The sequence below is a fragment of the Lycium barbarum genome, chromosome 9 (genome assembly GCF_019175385.1).
Source record: "Lycium barbarum isolate Lr01 chromosome 9, ASM1917538v2, whole genome shotgun sequence".
NCBI classification, from domain to species: Eukaryota; Viridiplantae; Streptophyta; class Magnoliopsida; order Solanales; family Solanaceae; genus Lycium; species Lycium barbarum.
The window spans coordinates 119971326-119991429 of record NC_083345.1 but is presented as its reverse complement, the minus strand read 5'-3'; the positions used below and the strand labels follow the sequence as shown (position 1 = coordinate 119991429).

General features: G+C 36.1%; 1 protein-coding gene across 4 annotated transcripts; it reads left to right on the top strand.

The window, feature by feature from the left end:
• The first annotated feature begins 1283 nt into the window (after positions 1–1283).
• Positions 1284–7139, top strand: LOC132609673 (F-box/LRR-repeat protein 25-like). 4 transcript variants are annotated; one of them, XM_060323766.1, is made up of 4 exons: positions 1284–1611; positions 2742–3721; positions 4225–4395; positions 6515–6653. In XM_060323766.1, exons 2-4 carry the CDS (start codon positions 2804–2806, stop codon positions 6533–6535), a joined length of 1110 nt encoding a protein of 369 aa, XP_060179749.1. In that variant the 5' UTR covers positions 1284–1611; positions 2742–2803; the 3' UTR covers positions 6536–6653. The 4 variants fall into 4 exon arrangements, with proteins under 4 accessions (XP_060179749.1, XP_060179748.1, XP_060179747.1 ...); XM_060323765.1 differs by having other exon boundaries at positions 1285–1611; positions 6536–6812; XM_060323764.1 differs by having other exon boundaries at positions 1301–1611; positions 2797–3721; positions 6553–7139.
• The last annotated feature ends 12965 nt before the right edge of the window (positions 7140–20104 follow it).

Genomic DNA, 20104 nt, shown 5'->3' with positions numbered 1-20104 from the left:
AATATAGTTTTTGTTTTCAAAACAACTGAAAAACTTGAAAAATACACTTTGAGTAAGTTTAAGTGTCTATCTGGTCACCTTATAAGTTTATATGCCTATCTTACAAAACATGCCAAGTTTAAGGGTCCATCTAGGTATTAAGCCATTTAATATATAAAATATATTTTGTACATATAAACTTATTCGGTACGGTTCGGTTTTTTTTTCGGTTTATTTTTATAAAAACTAAAATCTACCTAATTATTCGGTTTATATATCATCGATTTTATTAAAAGAAACCTAAAATCGGTTCGGTATGATACAGTTCGGTCGGTTAAGTCGTTTTTTTTTTAAACCATTGACACCCCTAGGCCCGCTAGTTAATAGTTGGGCATAAAATCCACCGTCATTACCATATTGGGTCGTATATTCCATTGTCCACTAACGGAACCCTACTACTATCAAATTTTGCCCCGTAACGTTATCTAAACCCTTCATTACTTACCAGACCCCCATCCTTCTCACTTACTTTTACGAGTGGCATTTATGAGCCATTTTGTTAAGTTCAGTCGCATAATTGAGCTTTTTCCCAAGCTACCACCACGTCCCAACTGCTACAACATCTCAAATTTCACCATGAAAAACATAAATACTCTTAACACACACACTCATATGTACTTTCCATACCCAACTATACCTCATTAGTGTACTCTCTTTTAAACTTCTCTATTTTTTTTTCTTAAACAAATTATAGAATTAATTGTTCTTGTAACAGTTGTCTTAGCCAAAAGAAATTTTCAACATTAAAATCTTAGATAAAACCAACAACGTCTCAAGAGATGGGTTAGCTATGTTATCTATTAAAAAGGTATTACTAGTTACTTTGCATCTAAAGAAGCTAGAAAAATAGATTTTAAATAGAAATTAATTTATTATTTTTTAAACAAAGTTCAAAGTCTCTTATTAAAATTTAATTTTAGGCCCCAAATCCTATTGAGTCGCTCCTGGTTTGACTAGGCTTCTGAGAAATCAAAAGTGCTTTTTATAAGCGCTGATTTGAGAAAGCTTAGCTATTTGATCAAGCTTTTAGGAATAAAATAAGTACTTTTGAACGGTTGCAGAAGTTATTTTTTCAAAGCTGAAAAAAGCAACTTTACCTACAAGCACCTTTGGAATCTTTGTCAAGCACAAATGCTAATCTAATATTAACAAAAATATTTTTCAACTTGATTAACCAAAACACAAATTGTTATTATAAAAGTACTTTTCAGAAAACACTTATAACAACAATTTTTCCAGAATAAACAGATATTAAAAACTTGACTAAATATAGTATAAATCTGTGGGTGAAAATGACTAGGGTCATGCAGGCTAAACAATGAGTCCTATCCGTATTCACCCAACTGAAAATCATTCTTCAATTTATTTGTTTATTTATTTTAATTACCAAATCAAAATACTTTTTTATTTATTTATCTTTATCTAACCAACAATTTTATGTTTTATTTTTTATGAAAAAGTAGTTCTATTTTCATTTTGACTACAATACATAAGCTGCCAGTTGGTCGAATTTGTGAAATAGCAACACAGTTTCCTCATTAGCACTTGTCGCCATTGACGAAGCATCATCAGGTGAACTTTTTCCTCAAAATTATTAAAAAATTAGAATATTGAAAACTACAAATTGTTAATAGAGCTTATGCTTGAGTCAACAAATTAATAGTCCAAACGGAACAAGATTGATGTGTGTGGAGGGGGGCGGGGGGGGGGGGGGGGTTGGGCGGTGCGGGGAAAGTAGGGGGTGGGGTAGGTGTGTGTGTGTGTGTTGTTTTTCCTTGTAAGCTGCTGCTTGTCATATTCACATTGATTGATGGTATGCTACTGGAAATATCGCTTTCTAAGGGTGGGGGGTAGGTGGGGTGAGGGTGGTGGGTGGCTGTGAGGGGGGTAGGTGGTGGGGGTAGGAGGTGGGTTGGGTGGTGGGGTGGGGTTGCGAGGGTATGGGGTGGCGGGTGGTAGTTTGGGGGTGGGAAGGTAGGGTGTGGATGGACAGTGCGGGGGTGGGTTGGGGATGCTATGTGTTTTTATTGATCCGGAAAATGTTTTCCGTCAAGATTCTGAGGAAAACATTTTTCATAAGAAAACATTTTCCGTCATGCCAAACACACCCTAGATCTCCGTAAATTCCTCCTACTAAATTTTTGTGTTTTTCCTTTCAAAACCGTAAAAAGTTTTTCTTTTTCTTCCTGTTTTGTTTTGGGTCCACATTACCTTACACACCCTCAAGAGTAATGTATCTCTGCTGTCTCCCCCTTTTGTTGAATACATGTGTTTATGTTTCTCGGCGTGAATTTTAATGTTTTATGGACTCTCATCAGTTATGGCTTTTGAGAGTTAAATGAATTAACTTTTGTTAGTTTTATTAATAATCCCGTAATTTCGTTTTCTTCGGTGTTTATTACTATTTGCTGCTTCATTTGATCTGTATATTGCTTTTTTTATCGTCTTATTTTCTTGCAATCCTGCTTCGATTTCTTTTTTTCTTTTGAGCCGAGGGTCTATAGGAAACAACCTCTCTACACCCACAAAGGTAGGGGTAAGGTCTACCGTCTGCGTACATCCTATCCTCCCCAAGCCCCACCTTGTGGGATTACATTGGGTATGTTATTGTTGTTTGAAAAAACAATTCAGATAGGGTATATTCATGTATCAGAGTTAAAGTGTTTGTGTAAATGTTTCTAAGAGCTACCGTTTGAGTTCAGACTACACCGGAGCTCCATCAGCTTTACCAAATTGCAACTGAAGGTTGTATTCCAGGAAAATCATGGCGGGGGTAGACCGACTCAGTGATTTGCCAGAGCCAATTCTAATTCACATCCTCTCTATGTTGCCCCACGCAAAACAAGTTGTACAAACCTGCATATTATCTAAACAATGGAGATTTCTTTGGAAGTCCGTTCCAGTATCACTCGATTTCGAGTTCTCCGACAGTGACAACGTAAAGGACACCCTTGATTTCATGGCTTCTACAAATAGAGAGCTTAATTATTGGAGGTATTGCGACAAAATCCGAAAATTCAGGGTCTGCCTCTTTAACTACAGGAACCATTATGTCAAAGATGTTGATTTATGGATACATTTTGCAACCAAACTTGCTAATGTTGAAAGTTTTGCTATTGAATTTCAGTGTGTCGATGACACATATGAGTTTCCTCAGTTTGCATTTAGGAATGCGTCGTTGAGGAATTTGGTTTTACGCCACCTTGAACTGAATCCTTCTGGTAGTGTAAACTGGAGTAGTCTCGTTTCTCTTTCAATTGGGCACCTGAATTTGACGGAAAGTGTCATAGAAAAGGTATTATCGGGCTGCCCCAACTTGGAGCGCTTGAAATTACATCATTTTTGGGGCATTTATCGTTTGGAAATCAGCAGTACCAAGCTGAGAAAATTGATCATAAAAGACTACTACAATTTGTATGATGACCTTTGGCTTGAAATATTAGCCCCCTTTATTCAAACTTTGGAGCTTTTGGGGCAGTGCAGTGATGTACGAGTGTCACGTAAAACTGTACCTTCACTTGTCACCGCAGTCCTCCATTTAGATCGTTTAAATTTTTATTTTGATGAGGAAGACGACGATGAAGTAGACCCCACCTTGGAGAAGCAGTATAGCAATATGAAGGAACTTCTTCACAGTGTTGCCCATGTCGAGAATCTTCAATTGAGTTCCTGGTGCATCGAGGTTTATTCATACTCTTCATTATCCAAAATTCCGTTTTTCTTTTCCTTTTTGGGACTTTTTATTTCCTATTGAATTATGAGTTTAGTAACACTAACAATTCCACTACGTAGGATAATCTGATAACAAAGTTGGTAAGTACTATTATTGTTGAACAATGGCTGGAGAACAAGACCTTTTGAACAAAATTTTGAATGAAGAACTGTGAGAGTAAAGAGTTTGCAATGGACATACTTTTTAAGTCATGTGAATGGGAAGTCCATCTTTGGACAAGAGTTCTTCACTGCATTTTGCATCCTCTAGATGTTGTTGAATGTTCTATTGTTTCCTGGTTAACAGAAAACACCATCTTTGGATTTTCAAACCAACCTTGAACGCTTTTATGTGGCAAAACACGGTCTTATAGTCCAAGCTATTCTTACAAATTATTCGCTATTTTCATGTCATTTGTACGTATGTCGCATTTTCTTGTTTTGACATATTCTGGTTATCTATTTGGTTATAAGTGCCTGTCCATACTGGAATTGAAAGGGTGGCAGCCTCCACCATCGAGCCGGAAATTCTTAAAACTTAATGCAGCCTTGGAACAGCTGGACTTCCCTGGAATTTGCAGCTTTCTACAGAGTTCATCATCTCTTAAGACATTGGTCATTGACTGGAATGACCATAAGCCGAGAGTAAGTTCCTTTAGACCTTTATATTTGTTACTTGATGTCATCAATCTCAAACAACTATTTACGTGGAAGAACATACATTGGAATATTTCTTTTCCTGAGAATGATATATATCAACATGTTTCTGGTCTTAATTTCTTTAGGAAAAAAATCATAGAAATTTTCTTAGTTTTATTTTAAATTTAAACAACCTTACTGGCATGTTTCATAGATAATGATAAAAGGTTACAAAGAGGGGGATTGACTGCCTTACCTCTTCAAAAAAGAGGTAAGAATTGAACCAGCTCAACCTCAAGTAAAGAAAAGATTGAGAAGGTTCAATTTTTGGCAAAGTGTAGGAGATAAGCCTCTAACGTGTAAGCAAAAATAGTGTTTCTGTGTGGGGGGAGGACTCCTATATACAATGTGAGACATAACTAGCCTAAGTACATGATGAGCTTTACAACACTAGCTTCTAACATGTGGAGACTTGCTCCCCTGTACATTATTCCCATAAGAACTAAATGAGAAAAAAAGTGAGGAGTATTCTCAAGTAACACCTCGGCTCACTAAAAGATCTATCTGGGGAGCTCATTCAGAGTATCCTCAAGTAACATGCGAGCTCACAAAAAGATCTAGCCTGCAAGTTTGTATTGTTGCACTGTTGTAGGTACCCTCTAGCTTAGCTTCTCTTGAGTGAATTAAAGGAGAAAATTTTCTTCTCTGCGTCCAATAGGTTACTGTATAACATATCCAGTGAAAGAATCAGCCATACCACTGGCTTCTCCATAACAGTGACTTCTTTACCTTGAATCAACTCTTTAATCTCTCTCTATTTTTTTGTTGAGAATGTAACAATCTCTTTAATCTCTTAAACAATAGGTTCATAGTGCGAAGAAGGTTTTGCAACTCCCTTGACAACATTCACATTAAGTAAAGAGTCGGTTCCTCTCAAATTTTTCGAATACCGTCTTCAAGACTCCATTTAAGCCCATAGGAAAGTTCAAATGCTTCAGCCATACTGTTTGTTCCATCGCCTAATGGGACTGCATATGCCATAATATTATCACCAGAAAAGTTCCTCACTATGCCACCTGCTCCACATTGTCCTTGTCTGCAACTACCATCCGTTGTTAGTTTTACCCATCCTAGATCATGTTTGCACCATTTTAAGATAGTTCTTGTCTATATAGGTGGGTATGTCTAAATGTGTTCACAGTAGTTGCTCCAGGGAATGCTTTGTTCATATTCTTGAAATTTTTACTTGAATGCTGGTTTGCAAGGATTTCGGAATCTGCTTTTTAGTCTCGAAAGTTGATGGTTTCTATATATTTGCCAGATTTTCTGCAACATGTTTATTATTCCGCTTTTATGTATGACGTTTACAGGAACTTTTTGGTTCTCTCAACTTATTTTCCTCAAGAAAATTGTTCAGCTTGAATTGTTTTGACAGAAACTTCATGTTGTCCTATCAAAATTGATTCTATGAGTTTCATAAGGAATATTTGGGTTGAAAGAAATAAAAGATGTTTTGGAGTGGAGTGAAACAACATGTATCTTTTGTAGAGTATAGGTGCACAGCTTTATGGTTTATGAGCTTAAAGATGTAATGGAGCAGTTGTAACGTCTTTTTTCTTTGCAGCACTTTCTTGGTGCTAGCCTTAATAAAAAAAACTTATCTTATTTTTCTTTTGAGAAGGAAATAACAAATTAATTTTAAAAACTTTATCTTATCAAAAAAAAAAAAAATGATTATTCTATCAGTAAGCCAGTTTTCCAGTAAACTCTTTTATAATTGTAGGAAAAAGATGTTTAACAAGGGATATGCTCACCTTTGTTGGAGGAGATGAAGGATCTGCTTAATGATTCTTTGAATCATTTTTTTTTTTTTTGTTGTTTGCATGCTATGTTGCTAGGACTCTCCAAAAATAGTGTTGTACTCGTGTCGGATTCTCCAAAATGCACTACTTTTGAAGTATCTGACATGCAACCGTCGACATTTCTGAAGAGTCCGAGCAACATAGTTTGCATGTACCACTTTGTAATATTTTCTAAGCACTTGACATATTCCTTGAATTCAAAAATTCATCTCCTTTTTAATTTTATCCACAATTAACACATTGACTTTATATTTCCATCTAAGGAGAATAACTGGTTAATGTAGCTTACTCTTTCCTGCAGCACCTGTGGTCAACTTACACAAATGAGGACGAACATAACAGGAGATTCGAGACACATAATTTTGACTGCTCTTTGCTACATCTGAAGACCATCAAAATCGTTAACTTTGATGGACCACTGTATGGAAATAAGTCTGTAATGCCATTTGTAAAATATTTGCTCAAGAATGCAACAGTGTTAGAAAAGCTCATCTTTGCTGCCAAATACAAAGGGAGTGATGAGCCTCAAGATTATGTTAAAATGGCCCAGGAGTTCCAATGCTTTCCAAGATCCTCTCCGTACTCTTCAGTTGTCTTTTCTTATTAATAAGCTCTGGCCCCTATAATTTGAATCAATTGCAACATACCTAACTGCTGTTACTTTATGTTTGAAACTGGTTTTGTAACTGATAGACGAAGTTAGAATTGTACTTGCCCCGTGTCCAAGAAGTTGTTAGTAGTTCTTTATGTCTAAGTAACAAGGTGTTTATTTTGATCTTAATGTAAGCAAACTCGCTCTAAATGTTTTGTGATTTTCATTGATATTGCTGAATCCTAGTCATGTTCTTATATTATGAAAATTTAAGGCTGAAAATCATTTTGCTAGAATAGTATTTCAAGATTCACTACGTGCCCAAGTACTACTTTTGTTTTCCTTTGTTATTTTTAATTGCTGGAAAAAATATTTCTGGACTTGAACAGTGAATGACCTCTTGAAGGAAGCAAAACAGTGGAGCCTTGTCCCAGCATGTATGCTTGGGGTAGTGCCGAAGGCAACAAAATAGCAGATGTTTTAGCCACCTGTGACTGAAAAATAAGTATTTGACTTTACCTTGAGGAGTTGTAAACTGAGATGTCTATTGTTGTGATACACTTTACCTTCAAGAGTGGCATGAGTTGTATATAGTTTTTGTACTCACCATCATGGCTTTGGTGCTCGGCCAGTTATATTTATATAAATAATTCTTTCTTCACTTGTTAAATATATGCTAGTTTATTTACCTTCCCTAGTCTCCACGTAAAAATAAGTATCTATAGTTGATGTTCGATGTGGCATCTATTGGAAGAAATATGATAGTAGAATGATCGGAGTTGGAAAAGTTTCTGGACTTGTACTTTTATAATTTACTTGTCTTTACGAACGTGCCTCACACGTTATTCCCTGTCGATCTCTCAAATGTTTGGTGATGTTATTTGAAATTATATATTATTTATTTTAAAAGGTAAAAAAATATTGTTTGATTGTATCCACTTAACACTTCCATTATCATTTATGTTTAAATTTATCACACAAAAATCACTTTTCCTCTTTTTTGTTACATAAAACTCATCCAACCTTGATCAAAATAACTGAAAAGTAAATCTGACCTGAATTTTTATATTTTGTAACGAAAATATGATGCGCCACCTCAAAATACTTGAATATAAAAGCAAATAAGAAATTTATTTATCATCATAACTATTAATGGAGAGAGCAATTTTGTCAATTTTTCATGATAAAATGTTTATGCAAAGAATCAATTTCAACTATTTTATTTTCTTGTTACATAAAAATTTGTATCTTCAGACTTGCAAGATAAACAATTAATTTTACGATAGCTATTTTTATTTTTTCTTATCGAGAACTTAAAAACAACTCGAATATGCGCACATTTTATTCCAAAAACTTCAATTAAGTTGAACAATCAAGTTTGTAAAATTAGAATTTTATCCTCAATAATCTATATCAGAAAATAATTTAAGTTTTTAAATATATTCAAGTTGATCAATATTTCAACATTAAAATAATAGGTAAACGGTTATTCTGGCGATTTACATCAAATCATACCAATCTCTCATGATTAAGTGATAAATTAAGGTTAGAATATCTATTAATTAACTATGATTTTGTGGTAACTTGTGAAGACACATGTCATATATTTATTAATTTGACGTAAACACCCCATGCAGATAATTTAAAATATACCATCAACCGTTCTGTCTTAAATCATGGATGTCTTAATAACATCTCTTGAAATTAAATCTCAACTTAACTGATTTATGGAGATAACTGCTTTCTCTGTCTTTTTCTTATTAGTCACCATCTTTACGAAGAGAATAACCCCTACAGTAACTAAATTTACAGCAATAGGAAATAAAGTGGGATGTATCATGGTGTATTTATTTTCAAGAGGGAAAGATTAGTTGATTTGAAATTTTAATTATTAGGTAAAATACTAAATATATTTGTCATAGGACGTAAGTTGGAACATGATTGGGATTGGAATCGGAATCCGACGCAAATTCAAACTACTCATTAGGCTAAGTTTTAATTGTTTACTATTTTATCCAACATGAAATTATGTTTTCGAGAGATATTCGACTTATAAGGGTAAAAAAGTCGTTAAATATTTAAAGGATATTTTGGTCAACTAACATTTGTATTTATGCTTTTAAAATAGTATAGATAGATAGATAGATAAGGGAGAGATGTCATTTGTTTTCTTGTTGAACATGTAAGATCTGTTCGAGGAGAACGAAAGTCGTGTTGTGTACCATTGGACTTTTGCAGGCAGTTCACTGATTTTTGTTCATTGCGAACTCACCATAGTAAAACAATGTAGACATATCTTGAATTCCCTCAACAATTAAATAAAACAAAGGAAAAATTGCTTCAACAATACTAATTTAATCAAACTTTGAAAAATATATGCATGTCTTACAGGGTATTTAATATATCCATAAACAGCCCTCTTTCTAACATTATGCTATTTTGTAACTGCTAAAGAAACCCCCCCAAAAATATTTGTATGCAATTCGCGGCGCACACAATTCATTTTTCTGTCTCACAAGGTTGGTTCTTTTGTTGCAAAATTTCTTGAAAGATTATTAATTCTAGTTCATAAGGTTGGTAATGCAACTTGAACTCTTTCACAGTTTCATAGGGCATGATCAATTTCTGTGAGTTGTTTATTGCAATGGTGATTGCTCGGGGTTATTTGTAAGAATATGATACATAATTAGATGATTTGGATGCCACATCAGCATGATCCACATGGGAAACACATGAAGATGCCACATCAGTGCCAATTAGATCAAAGTCACACAAATTGGATGAAAAAGAATTCTGGCCGGAAAGTTAGTTAGCTTTCAAATTTTTGTTATTTCATTTTAAGCATTTTTGCAATTATGTCATTTCTTCTAGCTAGATTAATTCAACAAGTATAAATAGGGAAAATGTAATAGAATTCATAACTTTGGACATGTTAATGCACTGATTTCTCCTTTCTGATTCTATCTCTCTCTCAATCTCTTTTCTTTTCCTCTTCTTCTCAATCTTCTCCTCAATCTTTTTCTATTTCTCTTCTGAAATTCTGTGTAATACCAGTTAATTGGTATCAATTGGTATCAGAGCCACCGTTCCTACACTCGATTATGGGTCCACATAAGGTGGTCGAGACTGCTATTGAGAATCCATTCTCAATTGCACAAGAACAGTTTGAAGATCTCGCTGCTCAGCAGCTGGAGATTAAAGCAGCTATGGATCAGAAGCATCAGGAAATGCGAGATGAGATGGATCGTAGGCAAGCTGATGTCACGCCCCGAACCATGGCCTGGACGTAACACGGCACTCGGTGCCTGACTGCATGCGACCGAGCGAACCACATGACTTGCTGAATCATCATGATACATAACATAAGCGGAATATAACGTGAATGCATGATGAGCCTTTATAAAAAAAACATAATAAGTCATAATACTTAATAAAAATACTTGTTTAAACATGAGTGCGGAAATAACATGAATGAGCCAAAAATGGCTATACGACTCCGAATGTCTGACATGATATAACTGACTTGTCTAGTTTATGAAACCTCTATCATGAGTCTGACTGGAAAACATGCTTACTGGGACAAGGCCCCCAGCATACCTTAGATGCATAACAAACCATAAAACAAAAGTTGACTAAACCCCGAATGAGATGGGGCTCACCAATAAGCTGATACGAATGTTGTCCTACTGAGCAGATGTGTCGTCCTGTATATCAGTACCTGCATCGTGAAATGCAGGCCTCCGGGCAATGAAAGGGGACGTCAGCACATTGAATGTACTGGTATGTAAAGCAACTGAATGAAATAACATGGGACATGAAAGAACATGATAAGAACTGAAACTGAAAACCTGGACATGAACATGAGCATGAGCATGAGTATATAAACATGAAGTTGAAACTGAAACTGAATACTGAAACTGAACATAAACATGAGTACTGTGAGCATGAAATAATCTGTATAAATCTGTAATAATCTGTATAAATCTGTAATACCGACATGAACCACCACGGGGAGAAACGTGGAGTCTGATCTCTGCCCGATCAGCTAAGCCATCTCGTACCTTGCCGGGGCACGAGACATGAACATGACATGAATGGATCCAAAATCCCTCAATGGGGAAAATATGAAGGAATCGTCCTAACTGGGCGGAGCGATCCTTATCCTACGTTGGCATACGTAGTTTCAGGCTATCTGAGCCTTCTCGGTATTAATACAACTCCCGAACATGAAAAGAACTGAAAACATGATTTCATGAAATAACTTGTAAACATGGTTTCATGAAATAACTTGAAGTGTAGTTTCATAAGATAACTTGTCATATTCTTGCAAACATGTTCTTGATTTACGAGTAATAACAATAGTTTGTGATCATATATATAATTGACTTGAAAACATGCTTGTACTTGATAGATAAAATCAATAAGTTTCATATAAACATAATGAGAACACATGAGGAAGAATTCATGATTCATGGATTAAGCTGGGGTTTCTAATAACCGTAATGGAAGATTAGGAATACAATAACGAATATAGACACAAGATTCATGTACATAAATACATAAATACGGGCTACCAATATGTTGGGTTTAATGCCCTAGGATTTGAACATTCATGGATTTTAAGAAACGGATCATGGGGAAGAACGTAGAGATTCCCACATGTGGATGGAAGTTCTACATACCTTGACTTCTTGCTTTTGAGCATATCACAATGTCCTTTAATCCCTTCAACTTCAATCTATAGCAATACAGGTCATAGGGATTCTATATTAGCAACAATATCCATGTTTTGATCATCTAAGCATTTTATCAAACACTTGGTGGGCATGAAGCTCCACAACCTTCATTAATGGTGTTTTATTCACCCAATCCCCATTCTATTACTTCTAGCTGATTCTACAATCTCAATTAGATGTAATTAACATCATTCTTCATCACCCATATGAGTACAACAATTCCAAGTCAACAATCCAAAAACCCTAGCATAGTTCATATAATTCTCTTTATCAAACCCATTTACTATTCTCCCAAGAATTCATCAATCCACAACTATAAATGATTAGGGAGTAGAAATATTACCTTTTTGAAGTCAAATCCTCTTGAATTCGGGTTCTAGGGTTTTCCACATCCAACAAAAATGTTCCAATCACAACTCTATGGATTTGAAGGGTTTACTCAAGTTAGAAAGGGATTAGGGACTTGGATTCAACCTTGAATCATGATAAGAACTTACCTTGGAAGATCTTGAGGTTTGTGACTTGTTCTCTATGAGTTTAGAGAGAATTTTCGGGAATGGGGTGTTGGGGAAATAAACCCCAACCCCAAATATAACAAAAAAACGCGTAAACCCGACTTTTGACCCGAAATCGACCTGTTTCGCGATGGTTCCGCGATGCGGGTGCATCGCGCAACATTCTGTAGCTAAAAACTCAGAGTTTCGCGATCAGTCCGCGAAGCGGGACCATCGCGCGCTCTATCACGCGCCCTCACGCGCCCCGAGAAACGACGGGTGTCGGTTCTGCACAACGTTCGGTAAAATAGGCATAACTTCTTGTACCCAGCTCTGTTCAAGACCCATAATATACCGTTGGAAATCTATTTCAAAGGGCTACAACTTTCATCAAGGACGTTTTCCCAAATTCCAAATTAATAGAGGGGTTATGGTCGTTGGAAGTAAGGCCTTCTATAAACTCACTTGCAAACATGCCCCGTAGAGTGGCTTCCAACTTTTCTCTGCCCAAAGACATTTCTTATGACTTTATTGGTTTTCAAAACACTTCCTATAACCCTCATATTGGTTCCATTATATTATCATCTTATGAGTCAAACCTTCGCCCGAAGCTACGAGGTGTTACAGCTGAGCTGCTTCTAGTCGTCAATGCACTGAAGGACTCTATTGATGGAATTCACCTCCATCAAAGAGCAAAGGAACCAGTCTCTTCCTCAACCTCCACGGAGGCAAATCCCTTGCTTAGTGCGGGTATATTAGTATCTAATCCTTACTCTAATGGTAACAATCGTAGTCATAACTTGTTGTTCCCTCGATTTAATGGAGAAAATTTGAAAACATGGTTGTATAGACTAGAGCAGTATTTCTTTGTGGATGATACACCTGTTAATCACAGAATTAGGTTGGTAGCTATGAATTTGGAAGATGAGGCATTAGCTTGGCATCATTCTTATTTGAAATGTAGGGAAACTACTGTGTTACCTAGTTAGGATGAGTATTTGCTAGCACTAACTGAAACATTTGGGAATGATTTTGCTAATCCAATGATGGAATTGAAATAGCTGAGACAAACAGGAACAGTAAAGGAATTCTAATTTTCATTTGATAGGTTATTATCACAATGTAATCTCTCTAATGAACAAGCTATCTCTTGTTTTTTGGGAGGATTAAAGGAAGAGTTGATTGGTCCTATTTTGATGCATGAGCCTCAAACTCTCTCTAAGGTAGCTAGATTAGCTGAAGGAACTATGAATGCTAATGCTCAGAAGTTGACTGGTGTGTCTAGCAATGTTGTGAAAAGAGATAATCGAGGCCCTAGAACTGTCACTTCCAACTACCAGCAGAATACTAGGCTACCCTTACCTGTTGCTAATACTAGTAGAAAATCACCAGCTGAGATACAAGCTAAGAGGGCTCAAGGCTTGTGTTTCTGGTGTGATGACAAATACACACATGGTCACAAGTGTAATTTGCCAAAGCAATTATTTGTGCTAGAACTGGAGGAAGGTGAATCAGACAATGGTATAGAAGTGTTGGAACAACCTGAAGAGGAAGGAGGAAATGAGAAATGGTTGTTGACACCCAATTTTGTCCCTCCTTTATTTAATTTACTCGGGCTGTCTAAATTTGCTGACGAGCTAAATACTTTATTTTCACAATATTTTATTGCTACTACTATTAATATCACTACTTATATTTTTCAACATTATGAGCATTACTTTATCATAAATTTTAAACAGTTAGTCATCGTTTCGTTTTCGGGTTTGGAATCGTTAAATTTATTACAAGGCAACATTTTTGCAAAATCTTTATTCTTCTACATGTTAACTATTTATTGTCTCTACATAATATATATTATACCAGTTATTAAATTAGAATCCCAAAATAATTAAATAGCGGAAGAATGGTCAACAATTTTCAGCCAACTAATGGTTTAAAATACAAATACAATATTATTTCCCTACCCAAATAAACAAACCACATTTTAATACCCAACCCACATTTATATCGGCCCATATTTAAATTAATAGGCCAGCCCAAACGGACCAGCCCATTACCGACCCGACCCAATGCCTTTAACCTTACCCTAATCCCTCTTCCTCTCTTTCTCCTTCATCGCCGCCCCTCCCCTGCTCCCTTCTCTCTCTTCTGCTTCTTCCTCCGTTCCCTCACGTGCTTTTCTCTCGCCTCCCTCCTCACGTTCCCCTCCACATTCTCTGCCATTCCACTCACCTTGCCTCCCATGCGTCTGTCACCCTGTCTCCTACGCTCTGCCATCCACTCCTTCTCTCATACGCTCCTCTCTCTCCTCACTCTATAAAGGTACAAGAATTTTAGGTAGAAAGGGGGGATTTTTTAGTTTTGGGAAGGGGAACCCGTCGTTTTTATAAAGAAAAAAAGGGGGATTTTCGGATTTTTAGGGGATTTTTCAATGGTTGAGGGAGACGGTACCCGGAATCAATAAAAAAAAAAGGGATTGGACATGATTCGAAGGATTTATGGGTTTGGAATTTTGTTTTAGCCACTTATATTCCTCTGAAAACATTAATATTCTTAAGCCTTAACACTTTCGGGTAGCGATTCAAAACAGCAAACCATATCTTTGCTCCCTTTCTCCCTCCTACTACTAAATTCGAATTCAAGCATAGACGAGTTGAGATTCGCTCGTGTTCGGGTCTATTCATAACGAGAGAGTAGATTCGGCGCCGTCGACACCCCATTTCACTGTACCACAAAAGGTAATTTCTTCCTCGTCTTAGTTTATTTTCACTCTAATAGCTTGGTTGTTTATGAATTTTGTGTGAATTGATTTAGTAGTAATTTCGTTAATTAAGGCAATCTACTATGTTAATGTAATCGAAGAGATTTTGCTGGTAATTAAGTAGTGTTTATGCATGTCAGTTTAATTCGATTTGGTTTAAATCTGTTAGTCATGTGATATGCTGTCTTGTGAAATTTGTGACTATGGCAGAAAACTCAGCAATTAGCATGCACACTCTTTTGAGTTATGGACTTTATACATGCTATCCTTCCTTTGTTTAGTTGCTAGCGTCACGTGTTATATTATGTGGGGCTGTTTATTTAACCCAGAACTGAAAATGCCTATCATCTTCATTAAACAAGGTGAAGTTTAATTTCAGTCGTCTTCATTTCAGTCATCTTCATATGTTGATTAAATTCCAATGCATCAGTTGAGTTATGAAGTTGCATTAGATAGCTGAAAGTTTAATCCAGTCCTGTCTGTTTGTGTTTAAGTGTCCATTTTTTCTCCTTCTGGTGTATGATCTGCAGCCGCATTGATATCGTGTCGATTCGGCTTGTCTGTGAAGTAGCTTAAAGTGAAATCTTATTTGAGTACAAGCTAAAGTATTTAAGTATCTCTTTCTGTTTTCACACCATGTCACTGATTGTTCGTTAATTTCTCCATACTTTGGATTGAAAGTTTGAACCATCAAACATCTTTTGTTTTAAGCAATATAGTAAGTTGGAACAGTCTTCATAATGTACATCTAGTTTTGTTTTGATAATAGCAAACTAGGTACTTCTCGATGTTTTGAATACATAGATAGTTTTGTTAAGGTTTGAGCTCACTTCCTTGTCTTTATGTTTAACATGTCTGTTGTTCCAAACTGCTAGTTATTTGACGAATGTTTAAATTAGTTCAGGCTTGAGTTAATTAGCCGGTCTCTTTTTAGTTTAAAATGTAGGTTCTTGATTGGGATAATGACTTTAGAAAGTTAAGATTGAATATCTTATTTAAGGTTAGATTCTGGATTTTCTTTAGGCTCGAGCGTTGTTGCTAGACTGGGTATGGATGCTTAACTGGGCTAAAAATAACTAAAATGGACAAAGATTAACACTGTAATTCTCGTTCATCTTCACAATCAGTTGATCCTCTATGTGTATAATCCTAGTGATGTTTAAATTCAGATGTTAAGTTGAATTCGTTAAGGTTAATGCTTTGTACTATCATTTTTTTTAATTAAGGGATTGTCTACTCTTGTTTGCTTTTATCTGGCTGACTTTAGAAGCATAGTTAATAACTCAAAACATGTCTTTGTGATAAAGTGTTAACTCTTTTGTATCTGTTATGTTTAAAAAGGGTCTGTATTGTTCATTAAAATCCTTAAAGAGGGCCTGTTATGTGTTAAGTCCAAGCTAAGACATCACCCACCAGCTAATGTGGAAACATATCCATTTTGAAGGTTGAGTTTTCATCAAGTGCAGTTAAGTATGGATTTAGTCTCCTGCTAATATTGAAACTAGCTTAAAAATTGAGCAACCTTTGTTTTCTCTGGTTCACGTTTCCCCTTTGATTTTGTCCTTAGAATGCATTAGGGGTCATTACTTGCGTTACTCCTTTTCTCCAGTAAAACGTCTCCTTTGGGTTCGTTCGATTCCATGTTTGAAAGTGGTTAATATGTGAATCTATTTCTTGTGAGATAAGTTAGAATGCCTACAGATTTATGTAAAGTGGAAGTTGATCAATCTGTATCTTCAGTGGTAGTGAAAATAATGTAATTGCCTTTTTTGAAAAATGGATCTCGGATATTAAGGGACAAGTTTTGTGTATGCCTTTGAAGTCTTTGGCTAGACATTGTTTGACTTTTGTTGGCTATTGCTCAATTGTTATAGGCTGCCGTTCAGTTACTCGTGTGGCTGTTGAAACTCTTTTGTGGACATCAAATCCGAATATGAACCCATTACATTTTTTGAACTTCTTTTCTCATTACTTGTTTAATTAGTAGTCGAAAACTATTAGTCTATTTTTAGATTTGCATCATATATGTTGAGTTTTATGGATTATATACTAATCCTTTTCATTTTTGTGCATGACCATCTCGTATACGAGTCCGAGAGGCTCATCCTTCTCCGAATTCGGTATTGGGCTAGAGCCCAACGTAATTTCTCTATCGAGTCAACCATATAGTAGCAGCCAACCTACAGCCAAACAAGGAAATAAAATTTGGGCCAAAGCCCAATTAATGTGAACAGTGACGCAGCAGCAGTCCCTGGAAATGGGCCAAGCCCATTCAACCTATTTGCTCTCCTATCTTATTTTTGTGCATCCGATTTATGTTGTATGATTAACATTGTGTTTGCTAATTTGGATAAACTTTAGTAACATTAAGGGTTTAGTTTAGTTATGGATTGTTAATTCCATAAATTACATTCACTCCTATTTTTTAAAACTGCTTATACAGTATCTATAACATTTATTCAGAGTAATTGATTTTTAAATAGCATGACTATATATTTGAGTTAAAAGAATCAACATTTACTCTTTTTTATCTTAGGAAACTTTGAAATACACATTCGTTAAAACATTAATATTAATCTTGCAATAACTTTACAAATACATTTTAATTTGCTAGTTGACGTAATTCATATTCAGAATACGTATGAACATCACTCATTCCATTTCTTTTGGTTTATATATAATTAAACTCTTTTTTTATTAAATCACTATTTTTCTACAAGTTTTTCTACTTTAAATAACATTTTACTTTTGTCTAAAACTTTAGCAATACTTTAAAGATATTTTCTTAAATATCTTATAATACTATTATTTACACTTAGTCTAATTAATTGCAAGTCCGGTCGGTTAACCATTGTTAATGGGTCTTAAAGGATGCCTAATACCTTCCCTTTAGACTAATTGAACCCTTACCTGGAATCTTAAGTTTCGCAGACCTTAAACAGAGTTAACTTTAAACATAACTTTAATAAACTTTAGGTGTCCTAATTCACCATAAATAATTAGGTGGCGACTCCTTAAAATAAATAAAAACAAGAATCTCCAATATGTCGTACTTCTACTTTAATCCCGGTTAAAATGGGGTATGACAGCTTGGCGACTCCGCCGGGGAATTCTACCTAGGTTCTAACCATAACGAACTTAGATTTAATTAGGCTTTGTGTGCTAACTTAGCTACTTTATTTGCTTAAACTATTTTCATATATTACAAACTTTTTACATGCTATTAATTGTTTGTTTGATATAAACTGTTTGTTTGATATAAACTGTTTATGTGTTACTGCTTTGATAAACTGTCATTCCGTTCATATTTCCTCCACTCCTGGAAAACTCACACATATTCACACACTTAAAACGGCTTCGCGGTTCGCGCCCGTGCACTACTAAATTACCCCTTTTAGTTGGATTGATCTTGTGGATTTAGTCGATCGGCGGTGCAGTCGACGGCCACGGACTTTCCACTCCCAAGTTGTCCACTTGGGGGACCTTGTGTCATAGGAAGCCAACTCTTAGTCAGCCTAAGATAGAGCTAAACCAACACCTTTATTAGGAGCATACATCTCATGACCTATGAGGTTTAATACCCTTGGTGTATTAAACCCATTAGACGACTTTACCCAAACGTCCAAGCGGGTTCACGACCCCGAGTGACACCAATCATACTTTATATGCATGTTTGAAGGATAGTTGTGCCTAAATATTGACTATTTGCTCTAATTAATTAAACTTTAGGAGGGAGGGCATGACTAATATTTCTATGACAGGTATGATGTTGTATCGGAGTTCATCAACAAATGACGAAGACCAAAGATATCACAAAATAGAGCTAGATGTCATATTTACTTTACTTAGATTAGGAAGCATTTTATATTGTACTCATTCGACATGTAATAAATATTACATTATTCTTGTACTTTATTTTGGGAAATAGAATTTGTTTAATTAATCAACAACAATGGGATGACGTATTATGGCACACTTTACCCTTCAAACAAACGATAGGCCTACCTCTGGCACAAAGAGGTCACATGCATATTAGGTCGCGTTATTATCTTTTGGTATAATCGTTTACATTTGTTTGACAATTTGTTTGACTCTATTTGATGAATTATTTGCTACATGCCTTACTTGACTTTACGTGATCATGACTTTACCTAGACATATGTTAATGAGACTAACATCATTTGCACTTTATGTTTCTTTTATTTTTATTCCCAAAAGAGTTGATTCGTGTTGACACTCAATGGACGACCATCCTTACATCACAAGGTCAAAGACGTCATCGTTACCTGAATGTAGTTGGGTTGTTCAAGGAAATGAAATTACTATGACTGATCCGGCCGCATCTATTCCAACTGGTGTAGAAAACATCGTGATCTCTAGCGATCCGCCCGAGACTTCCGAACACGGAGCTACTATTCAACGGGATGAACATATCGCCCGCCTGACTCAAGAAATTGAGAATCTACGTGGAGAACTAAATCGGGTTAGGGACTTGACCAATTTATCCGTCACACTCCAAAATTCACCTTCTGAACCTAGCAATACTGCATCAGAACCACCTCGTTTCCCATCACTCGAATCCCCAGTTCCCGAGCATTTTCCTCCCCAAAACAATGCACCTACCAACAACAACTTACCTCCGATCATCCCTGCAAATCCACAAAATCCATCATCCGCCTATACTCCCCCACAAAGTCAACCACCCACTTACACTAGCTATACTCCTCCACAAAATCAACCACCCACCTACACTACCTATGCTACTCATAATCCACCATCCGTCAACCCACCAAGTCAATCGCTAGTTCGCACTCCCTATGTTCCTTTGCCCACCAACACTAATCCACTACCCACAACCACTCCTCTAAACCCACCAAATCAATCACCTATAAACACCACTTATAACACACCACCTCCGGTCCAAAACACTCTCATCGCCCAAACTTATCCAACCCAGCATACACATGGGGCACACTTTGTCACCCATAATGCACAATATGTTCCTCCGGTATATGCCGCAGAAACACAAGCCTTTACCAATCCAATAACGGTCAGGTTCCAACCCGAGGTAGATCAATACGAGGAAATGGAAAAGGATGCAAAAGCAGAGGCAGATAACATATTGCTAAAAGAGATCCACAGTCTCAAACAAGCAATGAGAAACCTTCAAGTTTCTAGGGGAACTAAGAGTGTGGAATACGAAGATCTTTGTGTTCAACCTGACGTCGATTTGCCCGTAGGCTACAAACCGCCGAAATTTGATACATTCA

Excerpts from the sequence above, each read along its gene's own strand:
- LOC132609673 (XM_060323764.1), top strand. The coding sequence starts at position 2,804 with ATGGCGGGGGTAGACCGACTCAGTGATTTGCCAGAGCCAATTCTAATT. Across the intron at positions 3,722-4,224 it reads TGAGTTCCTGGTGCATCGAG|TGCCTGTCCATACTGGAATT; the intron begins GTTTATTCATAC and ends TTTGGTTATAAG. Across the intron at positions 4,396-6,552 it reads GGAATGACCATAAGCCGAGA|CACCTGTGGTCAACTTACAC; the intron begins GTAAGTTCCTTT and ends TCTTTCCTGCAG.